General features: G+C 41.9%; 1 protein-coding gene across 1 annotated transcript in view; it reads right to left on the bottom strand.

Annotated features, from left to right (window-relative positions):
• The window catches only part of XPO7 (exportin 7), a 40236-nt gene that overhangs the window by 13669 nt on the left and 7287 nt on the right, over nt 1–19280 (bottom strand). The window contains exons 6-19 of the mRNA XM_066351117.1: nt 18058–18162; nt 16146–16311; nt 15206–15279; nt 13177–13296; nt 10767–10913; nt 10000–10172; nt 7873–8066; nt 7012–7117; nt 4889–5024; nt 4309–4382; nt 3125–3205; nt 2170–2233; nt 1658–1766; nt 398–504 (exon numbers count right to left, since the gene is read on the bottom strand). Of these exons, the coding sequence (XP_066207214.1) occupies nt 398–504; nt 1658–1766; nt 2170–2233; nt 3125–3205; nt 4309–4382; nt 4889–5024; nt 7012–7117; nt 7873–8066; nt 10000–10172; nt 10767–10913; nt 13177–13296; nt 15206–15279; nt 16146–16311; nt 18058–18162 (1656 nt within the window). The remainder of the gene's footprint in view (nt 1–397; nt 505–1657; nt 1767–2169; nt 2234–3124; nt 3206–4308; nt 4383–4888; nt 5025–7011; nt 7118–7872; nt 8067–9999; nt 10173–10766; nt 10914–13176; nt 13297–15205; nt 15280–16145; nt 16312–18057; nt 18163–19280) is intronic.

The following is a 19280-nucleotide window of genomic DNA, read 5'->3' as shown; positions in this document are numbered from 1 at the left end:
ATTACCGAAACTAAGCCCTCTCCGGCAGGATAGGTACAGAAACAGAGAGGAAGCACTAATGCGGAGCACTAGAAGTGGAAAAGGGGCAGAAGCCAAGGACACAGCAGAGATGAACAAGGCAATGCAAAATCGTAAAATAACTTTATGCTCATATATTTAAAAACTTAGGAAAATAAAAATTCTAAGGCTGCTTAAGAACACACTTGAATGTAAACAGAGTTTACAAATCCATACCGGCTCTTCTATTTTAAGATCCCAGGAGTCCGGGAGATTAAATAAAAAGTTAAATTGAGAAAATTTATGGATAAGCACTATTTTCTGCCCTGCTAGCTAATCTGGTCTCTATCAGGGACTGTGCTCGACCAGAAGCTGCCCAGCCGGTGGCTGAAGGACTCACCTTTGCCTCTTGCTCATTGAAACTATTCGTGCTAAACATCTGAGCCACAGCCTCAAACGCTGCTGTGAGTGGCAGCATGAACTGCTCATACTGGTCTTCATCCTCTCCTGAAAGGGAAACAAGCAGGATGTGGCCCCAATACACACAAGTCAAAGCTGTGTGTGTGTGGCAGTAAGATGGTATGAAAGATGAGCAGATCTTAGCCTAAACCCTGGTCAGCAAACTGTGGCTCGCAAGCCACTGTGGCTCTTCCACAAAATACCACGGGCGGGCACTACCTGGATAAGGAATGTACCTACCTATATAGTTTAAGTTTAAAAAATTTGGCTCTCAAAAGAAATTTCAATCATTGTACTGTTGATATTTGGCTCTGCTGACTAATGAGTTTGCTGACCACTGGCCTAAATCAAGGGGTCTTTATTACCCCAGCAAGTATTAGTAATAATTTTAGAATAAAATTTCTATATAGGAACAATTTTTAAACTAGAAAATGGCAGAAATCATCTTGTCCAGGAATGTTCAAATATTTTTGAAAATGAATTACAATATCAGAGATTCAGATGTATGTGTATAAGGTACCATGGTATTTATTTATTTTCCTTAAGTGAGGACTATCGTCAGCTGAGAAAGCGCTGAGTATGAAACTAGGTGAGGCTCAAACTTGAATCAGGTACATGTAGAGACTTATTCATATTTTTCTTTTCAGTAAACTTTCATAAACCTAAAAAAATTTTTTGTGTCATTGTAGTAGGATGAAATTTAAATAACTCAGAATTATGATGCCCTTCTGATTCAGTTATTAGTTGACTCCAAACTGCTAATATCACAGTGAGAGCTGAAAAGGGGCTATGCCTTCTGGGACCACATGCTCTATGAGAGTGGGAAATCCAAGGCTCTGCTGACCGTCTCGGGTGGGTTGCATCCCTATGTGGGGTGGAGGGGTTATAAGGCCAACAAGATGTGTTTAGGAATCTCAATTCCCAATTCCCTTATTTTACAGATGAGAAATATGAGTAGAATTTTAAAACCACCGCACATTAGCTGAAAACTTCAGGAGCGTATTGCTATTCTTTTCCAGTCACCAGGACCATGACAGAGTGAGTACTCTTGGCAAAATCAGACTATTATTGCAGAAAGTTTTGTTACTGTTGAAATAACAGAAAAGACACCCCACCCCACCACATCTAGTTTTCTATCCTCAAGTAAAAATTTAGAACAATGCCAGATTACTTCATGAACCTCTAGGATTTATTGCAGTACCTAAATCCACCATGAGGAGACGCCCAAGTGCCGTGTAGAAGGTAGTCCGACATCGCATGTCAGTCAGGTTGGACTGATTGTTGATACCCAAAAATGAAAAGTGCTCGCTCTATTGAAAAAGAGAAAACAATTTAAAATGATAAAAATGTGTTGCAGAATGCAAGAGTCTATAATTTTAGAACTACTGAACTCTTTCAAGCTAATGGCTATATCATCATTCCTCAGGGATATGAGGGCATAAAAACTTTTTTAAAAAATATTTGTTACTGTTACCTACAACTAACTTATGTTAGTATGAATAACAGTAGGCAACTTCCCCTAACTCAGATCCAGACTGTCTGGATCCCAAAGAGCAGCTGTGATGACAAGGTAAGAGGGCAGGGTGCAGGGGTCAGAAGTCTTTGGCTACAGCGGCGTCAGAGCCCAACCGAACATCTCCCTTGTGTGCCGAGCAAGCGTGTGCCGTAGGGCGGCTGCAGCGCAGGTGTAGAAGAGGAACTAAACGCACTCACCGTGTGATTGTTCAGCATGAACTGCACCGCACTTAGCTTCACTAGTTTCCTTACACTACTGTATGTAAAGGCAAAGGAAGGAGGTCAAGGAAAGTGTGAATCTTTAATGCACAATAAAACTGTACTTCAACCTAAGAACAGTTTTTTCCTTTACTATGAATCCCATACCCAGAGAATCTTATCCTTCTTAACCACTTCGAGCATGACACTGCCAACAGGGAAAAATGTGTTCTCTCACTGACCGATGAAGAGAGCACCCACACCAAACTCCTACCTGGAAGAAAACAGATAAATCCCAGTAGTTTCCCCAAGAATCATGAATATCCTAAAGTAGCTTTTCTTAACAAGGATTCTGAGAGAACTGAGCCCTAAAGCCCTACTTAGGCACCCACTGTGGTGAATTAACTTTCTCTCTTATGCATTTAGGATAGAACTAGCTCTATATAATCTTTGGGAGAATTGAGAAAAAAGTCATTGAGTACTTTTAGGATCTACTTCTTCTGCAGACCCGTGGCTGTGAAAGGTTGTCTAGAGCAACACAAAATTCCCAGCAGACCTAGTCCAAGTCAAGAGGGAGCACAGACAGTACTCTTATTGCAAAGCTTGTCATCAGGCTGCCTCTATCAAAAGGCAGATAGAAAATTGAGATGGACTTGGCTAAAATCTTGGCCATAAAGAGTGTGTGCCTATCAGAGAGATCTGTTAGGTAGTTTGGGATCTTAGAGACAGCCAGGAATAAATCTGCAGTAAACTATTATCTTGTGGGTTGGCTCATTTTTGGGATCTGGAATTATTCATGAATTCTGTGTGGGCAACCTTAGCTCCTAGGAGAACAGCAGATATTTAAGTACAGAGAAAGCTACATTAAAGTGGAAAGAGCAGGCAGCCATGATTTCTAAGACGGCGGCACACCACCGATCCTGCTGTGCACCAGAACTGGCTGAGAAAAGGATATCCAATGGAGAGGTCATTGAGGAGCTGTAGTGTCTTGGAGGTGATTGGCTCACAGCGGCCCCAGTACTTCAGGTTGGTGATGCTGGAGGACAAAAAGAAAAAAAAGCAGGAGACACTTTTGATTTGCCTGTTCCTTGAGGGAGAAGACAATTACCCATCATGAACCACCACACATCTGCATCACCAATCCACAGACATCACAACCACAAAAAATGGGTATAAAATCTCTGTACTTACATTTGGTTGACTAGAAAAATTATCCTTCAGATAATCTTCACTACTTGGTTCCAAAGCTACACTGGCCCATACCCAGGCCCTTGGAATTCTGGGGCACTCCAGGGCTGATTTCTGCAGCAAGGGTAAGAGATTTCTGCGGCAGTGATAACACGCAGACGTATGCAATTCTGCACCTGCACATCCACTGTCAGCTGCAGAACTCTAGTAGCCCTTGCGTCGGGGTTCTCGGCTGGCAGAGTCCTTTAGACCCCCTTTGCTGTTTGTATCTTAAATATCAACCAGCTCATGGATATGTGGATTGTGATGGTTGGAAGGAGGCAAAATGTCACTTTGCACACAGCCCTGGGTAATTTGGTTCCTATTGTGTGCTTTGGTCAATTGAGTTCCTAAAAAGGGGAAAATGTAAACAAAGGGGCACAACTTAAAAAAAAAAAAAAAACAGTAACAAAAATAGGGCCAATTAGGAGTTTTTTCCTTCCAACTTTGAGATTAGTCAAATAATAGCACTAGAATTTGGAGATTCAAGACTCCAAGGGTGTGATGCTTCCTGAGAGGAACAAGCCTGTCATCAAGTGGTGAAAATCAGCACCAGACGGGAATGCCCATGCGGGCAGCTCTGGCAGCAGGGTGGAGAAGCGAGAGGCTGGGCCCCATCACGGGAGGGAGGGCCATGTTGCTAACGCCGTGACGGGTTCACCTGTGATCCCAGAGGCTATGGATGACATTCTACATGGACAAAATTAAGTCCCTGCCTGAACAAGCCTGCAATGCTCTGGGGCCGGGCCATGTCTCTAAGCACAGCTTGTCACACACTCATATGCACAATTTTCTGACGCAAACGATCAATGCTGGAATACCAAGGCACTGGCAGCACAATGCCAAGATCACATTTTACAGTTGCAACAGGATCGCAAGGGACTCTTGCTGATGGCAAGCCAAAACACTTACATTTTTCCGATGAAGACGCTTAGGACCATGGTCTCATCATTCAAGCCCAGAACTTCAGAGAGTCGGCGGTACAGCTGGTGTTGTGTTATGAGAAAGTAACCGGAAAATCTGGATTAGAAAAATCACATCCCAGTACTGTTTTTGTCCTCACTCAGGGGGTAAGATGTGGGAAGAAAATGGACGCAATGTTGTGGAAATCTTTACTGAAGTGATAAGCTAGTTTCTAAGTATTACAAACTACTGAAAAGATGCTGAGCTATCTCACCAGTTTCCTTCAACCCTGAATTTATGCCAAGGCTGTCAAACCTTCTGCTGTTCTGAACAGCAATTCACAGAGACTGAACACTGACAGTTCTGGGGACACCAAGAGATGTTGTGACTGGCTGTTTAAGTATATGGAACACTAGAGAAATGGGTCCATTCTTTGATGAGTGCCTAAATTCTACAGACTGAGAGAGACACTTAGACTATCCTGATATGTAGCACCTGAAGACTGTCTGAATTGTTACCAGTCATTTCCTCAATCAGCTATTCCACAAGCAGAAGGGAGAACCAATGCAGCCAACTGAGAGTCTGTTACCTTAGAGGATTTTTGCACCTGGTCCCCAATGTAGATCTTTCGAAACTGCTCAAAAAAGCTCAGCATGGCCAGTTCTAGCTTCTCGTTGCCTGCCTGAGCCAGGCGGGAATCTGTCAGGTTCATCAGCTGCAGCACCCTGGGGGAAGAAGAGCACGGTTCTCTCAGCAGTAGGATATCCTGGTCTCTGGACATGGTCCCACGTCTCCTCTCCCTGCCATCCTATCTGAAAGGCTCAGTGCTGTGGAGGAAACAAAATCTCCTATCTCTGCCTCATAGGAACTGTAGCCAAGAAATAAATATGAATCAGTAGATGTTTAAAACTTCCAGTCTACTGAGACTGCCGAGTAAGGCAGAACTTATAAACGGCTTAAAAATAGTGGGAAAAACACTAGTACTACAGTAAAGGTCTTCCTTGAAACTTCAGCGAGACCTTGAGTAAAGCAATTTATTTTCCGAGTCCCAGTCCCTCGTCTGTAAAACAAGGGCAACTGAATGAAAGCAGTGGTTCTCAAGCTTCTTTCTCACAGAGCCGTGAACGGAATGGAGACGCATGGAGGATGACGTTCACAGGTGGTAACACTTTCAGGGACCAGGAGCAGATACACTACTTCATCCCTTCTCCCTGTACCCGTCCCCCCCAAAAGAAAGCATACTGGAATACAAGTAAGTGAATGTTAACTGAATAAGAATAATGTTATTATAAGTGAGTCATCTGACATTTGATATTGTGATAATAGGAAACAAACTATTTGTGACATATCCTGAGTGAACGAGATAGACTGAATCAGACTCAGTCAACGTACTGTGACACTTAGCTTACGAACGGATATAGGAGAGCCTGGCTAAACTCAATTTATAGTGTGACACACAGTGTCACACCTGGCTGCAAGCTCACAGTGGTACTAGATGGCACCTTTAGTAAATCTTTGCTCGGCTCTTCAGAAGATGCCAGTGTGATGTGCTGTTAAGACTTCTGTCAGGGTTAAGACACCCAAGGGCAGATGGGCGTCTGGTAAACAAAATGGGGGTGGGAAGAGACATGTCGGGACTTTCAGAATAAGAATAAGGGCTATGGATTAAAATGTCTTGAGACTAATGAAGTCTAAAGCATCATATTAAAATGTTCATCTCTAAGGAGGGTATTTGAAAGTTTAGACTGTGCAGGGAAGCGGTTCTCTGAAAGGCCACAAAACCATTTTCATAAAAACATTCAATTCTCACAAAAGGGTGTGGTGGGGTTTTCTAGAGGCTACAAGAGGCATGGTATCACAAGAGACTCTGCAGAAGCAGGGATGAGAACCCAGCTGACTTCTGCACCAGACATTAGAACAAAAGCCACGTTCCTCAGTTTTTTTTAAAAAAAAAGTTACTAAAAATATTATTTACCTTCATATGTAATTAGGCTGTTATTTTTAAATGAATTATAAAAAATCCTGTGTTATTTCTAATACGATAAACATTGATAGATGTACATCTGAAATTAAGTGAGGCCTCTGAGGTTCTAAGGTTTGAGGAGCTCTGCTGCAGGGATTAAAACGCCCACCGCACTACTTCTACATTCAGGAATTTTTAGAAACCATGAAATGCTTATTGATTAGTTTTAGTAAGATGAGAATTACATAGATACAAAATAATTTGAAATCCTGTAGGTGGAAATGTATATGGTCAGGAGATCTGAAAAGCTGTAGAAACTCTGTGATTTAATAATTTTATCCTAGGGAAATATTGGAAGAACAAGTTTCCTATTAAACTTAACTCCTATATGGTGAAAGCAGCCCGCAGTTTAACTCTGAGGTATTGTCTTTTAAACAGAACTAAAAGTTACTTTCAGTCTGGTTTTCCTAATTTTGTATCCACCAATTCCCTGATAATTACTACAAATTTTTTTAAAGAAAAGACGGTAGGCCGAGTTCTTGCTGTACTTATAAAAGGTTGGAAGTTGGACCTGTAACAGTCCTTCATTCTCATGGGCAATCAGCTTCATGAAATTGTATTTTATAAATGGGGAGAAGAGTATTAACAGAAGCATGTGAAGCACCTGTGGTCTCACAACCCAAAAGGCGTATGGGTGGGGTGGGGTAGGGTCACACTGTGAAATGGGGAGCCCCCCTGGGAGCACTTACCGACAGACGAGCTCGCCATCCATTGCATCCTGCTCATCCGTGCTGGCAAAGGAGACCCGACCACCAATCACTGCACCAATGATGTACACCAGCCATGTCAGCCTTCCTGCAACAGGAAGATCACCTCCAGCAATATGTTCATGAAGAAATTCCTCACTGTGAAGTTCATTTCTTACTAGGAGCTTCCTTTATCTTAAGAATACTATGGAGAAGCCATAAATTCTTACTTTTCTTATAGAGTATAGCTACTATTCTGCTCTGTTAAGGGTAATGCCAAGGGGGAAATTCATCAGATAAACAATGTTCCCCTATCAGACAAGGCCATTATTTTTATTTTTTCTTCTTTTCCAAGCGAGAGGAGAAGAGATAAGACTCCTGCATATGCCCTGACCGAGATCCACCTGGTAACCCCCATCTGGGGCCATCCTCAGTGCCAGGGGCTGATGTGTTCAAACCAATCAAGCCATGGCTGCAGGAGGTGGGGGGAGCGGGAGAGGGGGAGGGGGAAAGCAAGAGAAAGGCTAGAGAGAGGGGGGGGGGGAAGCAGATGGTCGCTTCTCCTGTGTGCCTTGACCAGGAATCGACCCTGGGACATTGACAAGCTGGGTCAATGCTCTACTAAGTGAGCCAACCAGGCAGGCCAAGGTCATTATTTTTAGAATGCAGTACTTTCTTCAAATTAAACACAATCAATGCAGATGGATTTCAGTTACTCTTCCCTAGTCCCCTGTGGCATTACACAAATATTCCTGTGTGTATATGAAGGTAACTGATGATGAAAGAACCCTTCTGGGGAAGGCAGGGGAAGGGTGGCACTGAGGATAGTTGTGACTCCGCCCCTACGGCCTGGCACTGACTCACCCTCCTGCACAGCAACGTCCATGGGGCTTGCGCTGGCGCTCTGCAGCAGCTCCTGGTAGGACTGGGCAGACTGGTCAAACAATTGCACAAGCAGTGCACACGTCTTCTCATATTCACAACGCCCTATGGTAGACAGCTGGTCCAACTGCTGCTGGACCAGCCCTGTGTCCTCCAGAGGGTCTTCCAGTCCATCTCTGCCCCAAGGGAAGAAACATGCCTATTGACTTCCCTGCCTGAATAGCTCTCCTCTTCTTCATTTAGCCATGACTTCTAACAGCAGAGGCTCATATCCCTATACTACTTTTAACCAAGAAGAAAAAAAAAATCGAAGGCAGATGTCTTTAACCTAGCACCAGTCTCCCTTAGGAATATTTTGCTTGTTGGTGTCTAATCTTTCCATCTGAATTTTTGGACTGAGACCTTGATGCTGTCATTCCTATGATTCTCCACCACTAGGAACTCTGGCCTCTTAGCCTCTCGCTTGCTCTCAATCATAGTAAACTCGGGGAGGACAAGTATCCTGTCTCCTGAGTGAGGCCACTGTGACCAAATGTGTTTTGGAATTCAGAAGCCTTCAGGTTTTAGGGAGGCAATATGATACTTCTGCCATGTAATATGACCACTCAGTGGGCTCTGTAGTGTGTCAAATAAAATATTCCCACAGCAAAATGTTAAACATTATGAATGGTCATACGGGGCCCAGTGTATTTAGCTACTGACTCGTAAATTTGAAAATCTTGTCATATTACAAGCTCTCTATCGTATCACAGCATGACATTCCAGCAGCACCACCATGAACACTAGCGGTTCACAGCTGTGTGTTGACTATGGTCCACACAGTAGGTTAGGACATAGTAATTTAATCCCCAGATAAACTTCGAGCACACTAGCTATTTGTGCCCAGAGTCTGCACATGTAACCACTCCCCAACATGGTCTCATTGAAACTGCCTGAATCCTCAGGAACAGACACTGTGTAGCTAAACAAAAGAATGCCTCCTATGGGCTTCACAAATACTCAGATTTTGAAATGATTCAGGTCATAAACAGTTGAAACAATTAACTATTATGACAATTAAATGTGCCTGTTTCTAAGCAAATTAAGAATCCAGCTTTAAAAAACAAAACAATAAAAATCCCCAGATTTTCAGAGTCCAAGTAAATTCCCCTGAAAAAAAGCCAATGAGAAAATATATAAAAGTAGTCTTAAAAGGGTTCATTACAAGAAAAAAAATATAACTATGTATAGTGATGGATGTTAACTGGATTTGTTATCATCTTGCAATATACACAAATACTAAATCACTAGGTTGTACACCTGAGACTAATAGAATGCTGTATGTCAATTATATGTCAAAAAACAAAAAGGTTAAATGAACTCTTAAGGGACACCAGCAGGACTGGTGTCCTTACACGGAGCAGAAACAACAGAGATACGTCTGCACAGAGAGAAGGCGGTTATAGGCCAGCCAAGGAGAGGCCTCACCAGAAACCAGCAGTGCTGGCACCTTCATCTCGGACTTTTAGCCTCCAAAAGTATGCGGAAAAAAAAGTCTGTTGTTTTAAGCACCCCCCCCCCCCCAAAAAAAAAAAAACACAAACAAGAAAAGTCCCTAAAACAAGTAATAATTTTACATAGGTCATTTTTGAAAGGGTCTGGCATTTCTCTAGCTATAGATTTCTGGTAGTCTCACAGTCAGGGTAGACTGAAACTGTGGTGTTGGTGTTAAGGAATCAGTGACCAGCTCCTAGAATCCTTATACCTTCTAGTAAGCCCTGGATAATGTAACCCATTTTATCTACTTAATATTTTGGGACTTCAGATTACACACTTATAACTTGCACACTATAATCTACAAATGTTTCTGTCTTGTTTAAAGGAAATCAGTGGAAAGGACAAACATTATACTGATATACTTTGTATTAAAAATATTGCTACTGATGGCAATAACAGGACACACTAGGACGTTAAAGACTATTCTTTCAGATTAAAAAATGACCATTTATAGTATTAGTCCCAATAAGACTCCTATCAAGTAGATTTTTGCCAACTGAGTGTCTGATCTCTGGCAATTCTGACACCAGACTACTGGTGGGGGAGTGAGGGAGGCTGTCCTGGTGTCCTTACCTCAGTATGATGTGCACAGACTCCAAGCGGGACGTGATGTAGGCTTTGGTGACTTCAGGAGTGTACGTTTCCAGCATGTGGGGCTCTGTAGCTTTCACATATGGCACAGAGGCTGCTAGCCGCTGCCACAGGCTCAGGAGATAGTGCACACTATTGGGGGCAAATTCCCAGTGCTAAGGGAAACCAAAAGAGCAAGAGGCGTGTTTCTTATTTTTGTACGTAATACACTAGTCCCATGCTACTGGACACAAAGGATAAAGACTTTAAAAAATGATAAACTTTTATGGGCTGTGTATGGCAAGTGGTCTAATGTGTTTATTAGTATTTCAGAGATCAAGCATCGAATGAAAAGAGCTGCTCTACATGGGACAAGTAAAGCTTACCACAAGGTAAACCTTGTGCAAGTGGTTCTCAAACATTAGTATGTGTGAGAATCACTTAAAGAGCATGTTAGAAATAGATGCCAGCACTACACCCTGACCTAGTGAACCAGAAACTACGGGGGTGAGATCCATACACCTGTCTTTTTCATCATGCATCTAAATTACTATCCTTGCAATTCCCAGATGTCATTCTCCCAATACTCCTTGTACTTGTGTAACACACATGAGTAGATCATGACAGTAACTACTCTGCAGGGTTACTCCTCTACAAGGACTTATATTCCCTTTTAACAAGAAAAAAATTTTTTTATAAGGCTAAAGCCAGTGAGCCAGAGAAGAAGTTCCAGTGTTTAGGAAGAAGAAGCCAAGCAATCAAAGACAAACCTGCAGGCTGGTCACTGTGAAGTTAGCTATCAGTCGAATGACCTCAGGGTAGTTTTCCACCTTTACTAATTCTCCCAGTTGATAGTTACTTTTCAGTCGGGCCAGTAGTCTGCAAAACTCGTGATAATTGTTTGGGTCTGATAAACTCTGGCGGCAGCACAGGAGGAAAATAAAATGTAAAATGTGATTCACTATACTTTCAAATGACATTTGGGATGGCATTAGGGGAGGGGGAATCTAACTTCTGAGATGCACATAACTTTCAGAATGACACATCTGTGTGTTTAAAAGCAATTTTTTAAAAAGGATGATCAAATCGATTATAATAATCACCTTGTGGCATTATTAGCCTCTATTCAAAGTCTGAAACGGAAGCCCAGAAGGATCACACTACAGGCCTAAGGTTGTTAAGCTGATAAAAGGTAGATAAGGGCATGAACTAAGCTCTCACTGGTCTGTTTGCTTTGCATCAATTAAAGGCAAGAAAATGAAATTTTCATTTTTCATACCTGTCAAGTTTATCATTAAGTACAATTAAACTACAGTAGAAAAGTTACACAAATGTTTTATATATATCATCATGGCTATAATATATAATAAACTTATATATTTATTAGGTTTATATATTTTACTGTATACTTATATCAAACTTTTGATTTTCATATTTATTTTATTTTTTTAGGTGAGAGGAGGGGAAATAGTGATATAGACTCCCACATGCACTTCAACTGGGATTCTACCAAGCAAGTCCATCTAGGGCTAATGCTCAAGTACCAAGCTATTCTTAGTGCCTGAGGCTGGAGCGCTTAGACCAACCAAGCTATCCTCAGCACCTGGGGCCATGCTCCAACCAATGGAGCCACTGGCTGTGGGAGGGGAAGAGAGAGAGAAGGGGTGAAGGAGGCATATAAAAGTAGATGGTTGCTTTCTCTATGTGCCCTGACTGGAAATCAAACCTAGGACATCCATATGCCGGGCTGACGCTCTATCCACTGAGCCACTGGCCAGAGCCTATTTACATATTATACCAGCATATTTGTTTCCATATATATATATATATCTTCTTCTATTAGCACAGGAGGAGGACAGACTTTGTTCTGTTTATCACTATATCACTGGCATACTATAAGTGCTTCATAAAATTTGCTGAATGAATGAATATGAACTGATTTTATGGTATTTCCAGTGTAAGAAAGCGATATTTTTAAAAAAGTAGGTGTTTAGCCTGACCAGGTGGTGGCAGAGTGGATAGAGTGTTGACTGGGATGTGGTGGACCCAGGTTTGAAACCCTGAAGTTGCCAGCTTGAGCGTGGACTCATCTGGTTTGAGCAAGGCTCACCAGTTTGAGCCCAAAGTTGCTGGCTTGAGTGAGGGGTTACTCGGTCTGCTATAGCCCCCTGGTCAAGGCACATATGAGAAAGCAATCAATGAACAAACTAAGGTGCCGCAACGAAGAACTGATGCTTCTCATCTCTCTCTCTGTCCCTATCTGTCTCTGTCACACACAAACACACGTACACACAAAAGTAGGTGTTTACTAAATCTTTGAGACAAAAGGAACTAAGTTATGGAATGAATAGTTGAATGAGAAAAATATCTCTTCACTTCCCACCTAAAAGCAGCCCTATATTATTAGGTAAATATATATTAAAAAAAGGAAACAAAACCAAATTTAAATTCTTAATTTCTTGGGGAAAAATGACTAGAGCTCTATCCTGTTTTGCTACACAAAATGATCCTTCCCACAACTCCTGTATTCCTGAAGCTAGAGGGTGCAAGCTCTTCTTTCGGGCAAATGTTCTCAAGAATATTCTACAAATAGAGATTCACTTAAATCGTTTGAAGAACAACATACTGAGTTGTTTTCTGGGGACTTCCACTAGGTAGATTTCCTTCTAACAGACAAGACACATACACATAAATCAAATAAACACACACACACACACACACACACACACTCACATATATATAAATAAAACAATCATGGATATAAGTATATATTTAAATAAAAACAAATCCTTAGCCCTGGCTGGTTGGCTCTGTGGTAGAGCGTCAGCCTGGCATGTGGAAGTCCCGGGTTCGATTCCTGGCCAGGGCACACAGGAGAAGCGCCCATCTGCTTCTCCAGCCCTCCCCCTCTCCTTTCTCTGTCTCTCCCGTGTCCTCCCCCAGCCAAGGCTCCATTGGAGCAATTTGGCCCCTGTGCTGAGGATGGCTCCATGGCCTCTGCCTCAGGCTTAGAATGGCTCCAGCCAAGATGGGCAGAGCATTGCCCTCTGGTGGGCATACCAGGTGGATCCCAGCTGGGCACATATGGGAGTCTGTCTCTCTGCCTCCCCACTTCTCACTTCAGAAAAATACAACCCCTCCCAAAAAAAAACCCACAAAAAACAAATCCTCAAATCTTACCTGTGGATTTTCCAGTATTCGTTTAACACCATCGACAAGATGAGAGAGAAACTTGGCCCTCTCGGCATTGTTAAACAGGGATCTTCTCACGGAGGCAATCTGTACTAAGCAGGACAATACCTAAAACCAGGGCACAACCCAAACACAGCTGAGTTCAAAAGATTGTACAGTGATTTTCAAGATCCTTTCCGCTCCTAATTCTGTTTTTTCAACCCCTGCTACAATTATAATAATATAGAAACATCAAGGGGGGTATAGCTTAGGATATCTCAAACAACTTTATTAAAAGAAAAAGAGCATTACATCCAATTTGATCAAAACAAGTATTTAAATTCACACTTTGGAAATTCACTTAGGCATTATTCTTTGACCACCCCAAATGGCTTCCTTGATTCGTGTTAAGATATATATTTAAGGTTTGAAAATACCAAGCAATTCATAGTTTACATAGAGCTTTAGATTTAGTTTTCTTTCTGTTTTACTAAGACCTTTTGGCTAACCAGGCTTTGCTTTGTAGTGCTACAGTGAAATAACCAAGTCATATCTGTACAGTGAAAAAAATCAGCTTTTATGCTGAAAACATTTTACCCTTTCCCTATTGTGCTAGGTAGCTACACTCTCTGCCCCACCAGATGTGTTTTCTTCCCTTCTCCACCCTGCTCTATTCTCTGGCTGACCTCGGCCACTAACAACAGCCCTCATGCTTCCAGTTGGCTTCAGCCATTGGGAAGGCCAGCAAAGAGATCAGGGCTGGAGGAAAGAAGTGTCAGCCCAGCAGGGCCACAGCTGGCATGGCTGGCTGTCTCCCCATCTCCCCACCTTTGCTGTACAGCCCTCCCCTCAGCACGGTGTCAGCTTTCTCTAGGCCCCCACTTTGCTTCTTGAAGCTTCCCACAATTACTTGTCTCAGGGGGTACAGTCATCACCTTTTGTTGGATTCCCTTTATTTGCCCACATCTTTATAAAGTCTTTTTATTAATTACTCTTTTTGAGTACATAACCTTTTCTGACAGTAAACCGGATACAGACAACACTGAATTCATGTTTCGCTAAAGCAAAGGTCTACATTAATTTGGAAAAGTTTGACAATGGCCAGGAAAGCAGTCCACAGTAGAAACACTATGCACAACTCCCATTACTTCATTGTGTTTACGTGGCATGTTTTGCAAAAGTTTTTTTATCATAACAATCTGAAACACCAGTCCAACGTCTGTTAAGACTTGAATGAATTTTGTGATTTGAGTTTAATTATTGCTTTAAAGGAGAAATGCATCATTCCCAAGAGCTTTCAAATGTTATTTAGAAATAAGTATGCAAATTTGCCTTCCCGTTACAGCTTCCACTTAACACTTTAGGCTTCAGGGATTTAAAAACTTTTCTTAGGACAAGCTTTAGCTCAACAACATAAGGTCAACACCCACACTCGATCCTGTGGATACTTGAGGTATAAAGTCAAGATGAGACCAGAAGAGCTTGACATCTGCAGCAATTTGTTATTAGACAACAAGATTTTTAAAAGAATTAGATTGTTATTGCAAGGCCCTGGCAGGTTAGCTCAGTTGTAGAGCGCTGGCCCAGTGTGTGGAAGTCCCGGGTTTGATTACCTATCAGGGCACACAAGAGAAGCAACCATCAGCTACCCCTCCCCCTTCTCTTTTTCTCCTGCAGCCATGGCTTGAATGGTTCAAGCAAGTTGGCCCTGGGTGCTGAGGATGGCTCCATGGCCTCGCCTCAGGTGCTAAAATAGCTCAGTTGCAAGCAGCAACCAGATGGGCAGAGCATTGCTGGTAGGTGCTTGCCAGGTGGATCCTGGTGGGGGTGAATGCCTGTCTGCCTCCTCGTCTCTCACGTAATAATAAAAAAAAGATGTTACTGCAAGAACGTTTAAGCTATAAGCTTCACCTTGGCTTAAAAACCAACTCTAGTGCCTCTGTGCTTTAGTTCTATCATTTTGTAAAATAAAATGAACATAGGGTTCATTCACCAATTCTACTTTCCAGAAATAGGTTTGCTTTGGAAACTGACTCACCAGAGGTGAAAATGAAGGAGGGATGGAATGATACAGGTCAAAAAACAGCTGCAGCGTTGAGGAGTCTAAGAATGCTGAAAGAGAGACAGAGAGCACTTACTGAGATGTCCGCATACTGACTCGCAGGCTACCAGTACCCGGCTTGTGAGCGCACCTTCCACACTCTTGTCTTACAGAACGCCATGTCCTCTAAAGAAGTGGTCCCAACCTTTTTTGAGCCACAGACTGGTTTAATGTCAGAAAATATTTTCACAGATCGGCCTTTAGGGTGGGACGGATAAATGTATCACGTGACTGAGACAAGCATCAAGAGTGAGTCTTAGACAGATGTAACCGAGGAAATCTGGTCATTTTTAAAAAATAAAACATCGTTCAGACTTAAATATAAATAAAACAGAAATAATGTAAGTTATTTATTCTTTCTCTGTGAACCGGTACCAAATGGCCCATGGACCAGCAATGGTCCGTGGCCCGGGGGTTGGGGACCACTGCTCTAAAGTGCTAAGATAATGGGGCTTTTGGTTTTCCTTCTCGTTAGTTTTTATCTCTTTTGTAAAACCGATTCCTTCTTTCGATTCTCAGAGAACTTAAGACAAGCAGGGCTCTGTACATATCAAGAATTTTTATCCTTAGGAACATGCAAACATAAGCACATGTTCTTCTGCTTGATTTTGTTTTTAAAGCTAGATTTACCTCAGATGAATAACAGAAGTCTCTAGGTGGTTAATGTAAGGTCAAAGTCACATTGGTTAGAAATGAAGAGTTCTTCCAGGCTGGGAGATCTATAAGATACCCCAAGAATCTCTCCCTCACTTTATAAATAGATGCTGAAATTCTAAATGTTCCTAGGCAGCAAGCAAGGGATTGCAGGGTCCTTAGATCACCTGCCAGACGCTATGCAGAGCTGAGCAGCAGCCCATTCCAGGTGGTTTGCTCTTACCTGACCTCCAGCTGGTGGGAATCTGTACTGTGCACAGGTCATCTGAGGACTCATCAGTCGATGTGCCGATGAAATCAAAGTTTAAGCAGTTATAAGTGAGTTTGAGTAGTTGCATGAGCAAACCATGCTGACTTTCATCATTCAAGTTTAAATTCTTTCCAGAAGCCTGTAAAAATGACCAGATAATGAGCCCCAAACAATAAGTTCTCCCTTCCAAGCTTGCTACCAGACTCACAAACAGGCTGTTGGGCCAGAAGAGGAGGGCTCTATTTTAACACAGAAAAGTGATGTTTCCTTAGCCACAAGATGCGGTCCCTGTTACCTTAGTGTCCTTACGAAAACCCAGCTCCTTATTTACTGTTATAACACACTTACCATAAAACATGAAACCGATATTTAAGGAAATCCCCCTCTGACACTTATTCTTTACATGTAGACATAGTGGCCACAGGGAATCCTGGAGCAGTATGTGTGGTTACTTCTCCTGCATCTGAAATTCTAGCTATTTTTGGACAGACTAGGGTTAAGCTCTTGGAGGGAGTTCTCGTGCATTTTATATCCTGCCATATCCTCCTTCCTATTTTTAACACTAGCATCACCAGCATCAACAAAAACCCTTCAAACTGCAATGAAAACAAATCACCACTATACCTGCCTACAGCTCAATACTGAGCCACAGCTACCGGGACCTTCATATTCAAAGTTCAGACCAGAGGTGGACTCAGTGACTGGCTAACTGTTTTGACAGTATCAGAGAGGTGAATTCAACCTTAGTTTTCTCAAAAACTTTTCCCCTTCAGGGGATTGCAACAGCTTTTTGCAGGCAGCTTCCCCAACCTGAGGACTGTCTGGGAATTCTGAGATAAGTAGGTGACTGAGGAAAAAGATGGGTATTATTAAGTGGAATGACAGAAAGAATCCAAACTTGTTTCTAAAATGAAAACTGGACACACTAGAACATGAGAACAAGAACAAAAAAGCCCCAAACCTCCCAAATGAACAAAGAGTGAGAGGCTAATCTCATTAGCTTTCTATAGGAAAAAATAGTCACACATGGTTATAAATGTGCAGAACATGTACGTGAATGTTTCTTAGTTCAACTCAATCGATAAATGAGTTGAAACACCAACTTTACCAACTTTTCTATTTCAAAATAGGTTATTTCCTTATGTGATATAGTCTACCCCTTCAGGTTATGAAATCTAAATGGATGTTAAAGTTCAAACTGTGCTTCTCCTTACAGATGTTGCCTGTTTCTGTGCTGTGTCCAGTTCGGCGGGGCGGGGCAGGGAGGCGGCTTGTGCTGGTGTGCTGCCAATGCAGTCTGAGCCTGCTCCCAGAGTGCTAGAGCTAACACGCATTCACTCCGTACGGGAAGATTTGATGTGGCTATAAGAGCAAACAACAGAATCTCAAACTTTGTGGTAAACTAGATTCCTTTAAGCCAGGAGCATAGGATAAGTGTTCCCTTACTGCTCTTACACAGGGAAACAGCTGAACTAAGGAAATCAGAGTCCCTCCTCTACCATCAGTGGTAAGCCTGACAAGTTTCCTCAGCCTCCTAGAGATAAGTGTCACGTGAGAGATGATGACTAAAGAGATGCGTTAAGTGCTCAGGGGGTCCATTAGGAGCTGATATCTAACAAGTCAAGTGTCCACTCATTCTCATCCTTTCTATTTTTTTTTTTTATTTTAGAGAGGAGAGACAGTGAGAGTGAGAGAGAGAAAAAGAGAAAGAAGCGGGGAGGAGCAGGAAGCAACAACTCCTATATGTGCCTTGACCAGACAAGCCCAGGGTTTCGAACCGGCGACCTCAGCATTCCAGGTCGACACTTTATCCACTGCGCCACCACAGGTCTCATTCTCATCCTTTCAAAATGAACTGGGAAGTAGGACCCAACCTAAACCTCACCTGTTTTAGTAAATTGCAGGAAAGTGTGAAGATATCAAACAGCGATGAATCTCGAAAAGAGGAAGCTATTTTTCTGTGCTTGGTTAGAGGATGAGTAGTGTCTGCCTGTGCAGGAAATAAACCAATGCAAGTTTTAGAATTAATTGCAAAGAAAAATTTTTTTCATGCAGACCTCAAATAAACTAGAAAGATTTTCCAATAAAAGCAACATAAATACAAAATATATTTTTAACATTTAAATTATTTTTAAATCATATAAAGTGAGAGGATGCAAAGGACAATAAGCTGCTAATAGCTAGGATATCAGGTCTCTAGAGCTTACAGTGGGAAGACAGAAGAAGGAATAAATATCTCTATTGCAAAGTTTTAATTTACTCTGCACTAAGGTAAAATTTAACACATTTTTGGCAGATACTGCTAATAATTTCTATTAGGTTGCATTGTCGTTTAGTTTCAAAACCAGACAGGAACAAATCTTAGGTTTTGATCAACAATCCACTGTGCTCAAGTTACTGCAGAATTTCCAAAATAGTCACTAACCAATAGCCACGCGCTTAAGAAAAATGACAACAGCCTGTAAATACTCTCTTCCTTCTCTAATCTATTAATTTCTGCCTGGAGTCCATACCACAGAAGTGAACACATTACTTAAATGGTTGCATTGGTAACTTATTCCTCTGTTCTTACTTTTTCAGCCACTTTTTGAGTTAATCACTACATCTTTTACTTCCTTAGTATGTCCTCTATTCCTGACATAGCAAGTACTCAGTAAGTGGAATAAAACATTTCAAGGTTGCCAAGGGAATTTTTAGTCCGAATGAAAGCTTCAATCTCATCTATATACTGACCAGTTTATCCAAGAGGGAGCTAGTTTTGCTTTTGGCACATGAAAAAAAAATGAGGCAAAATTTTTCATAGATAACCAAGTTACGGGCCCTCCTTGCTTTTATTTCTAAGTTCAAAAAGGAACGGTGGCCCTGGCTGGGCAGATCAGTTGGGTAGAGCATCGTCCCCATATGCCAGGGCTGCGGTTTGATCCCCGGTCAGGGAACATGTAAGAATCAAACAATGAATGTCTAAATAAGTAGAACAATGATGTTTTTCTCTCTCATTTCCTTCCTCTCTCCCTTTAAAATCAACTTAAAATCAAAGAGTGGTAACATAAATATACTTTCTGATTTGATTCTGACAACTCCCTAAAAAAATCCACAGAAAATTAAGTT

Source organism: Saccopteryx leptura, chromosome 1 (assembly GCF_036850995.1).
Source record: "Saccopteryx leptura isolate mSacLep1 chromosome 1, mSacLep1_pri_phased_curated, whole genome shotgun sequence".
Taxonomy (NCBI): domain Eukaryota; kingdom Metazoa; phylum Chordata; class Mammalia; order Chiroptera; family Emballonuridae; genus Saccopteryx; species Saccopteryx leptura.
This window is presented reverse-complemented; position numbering and strand designations above follow the sequence as displayed.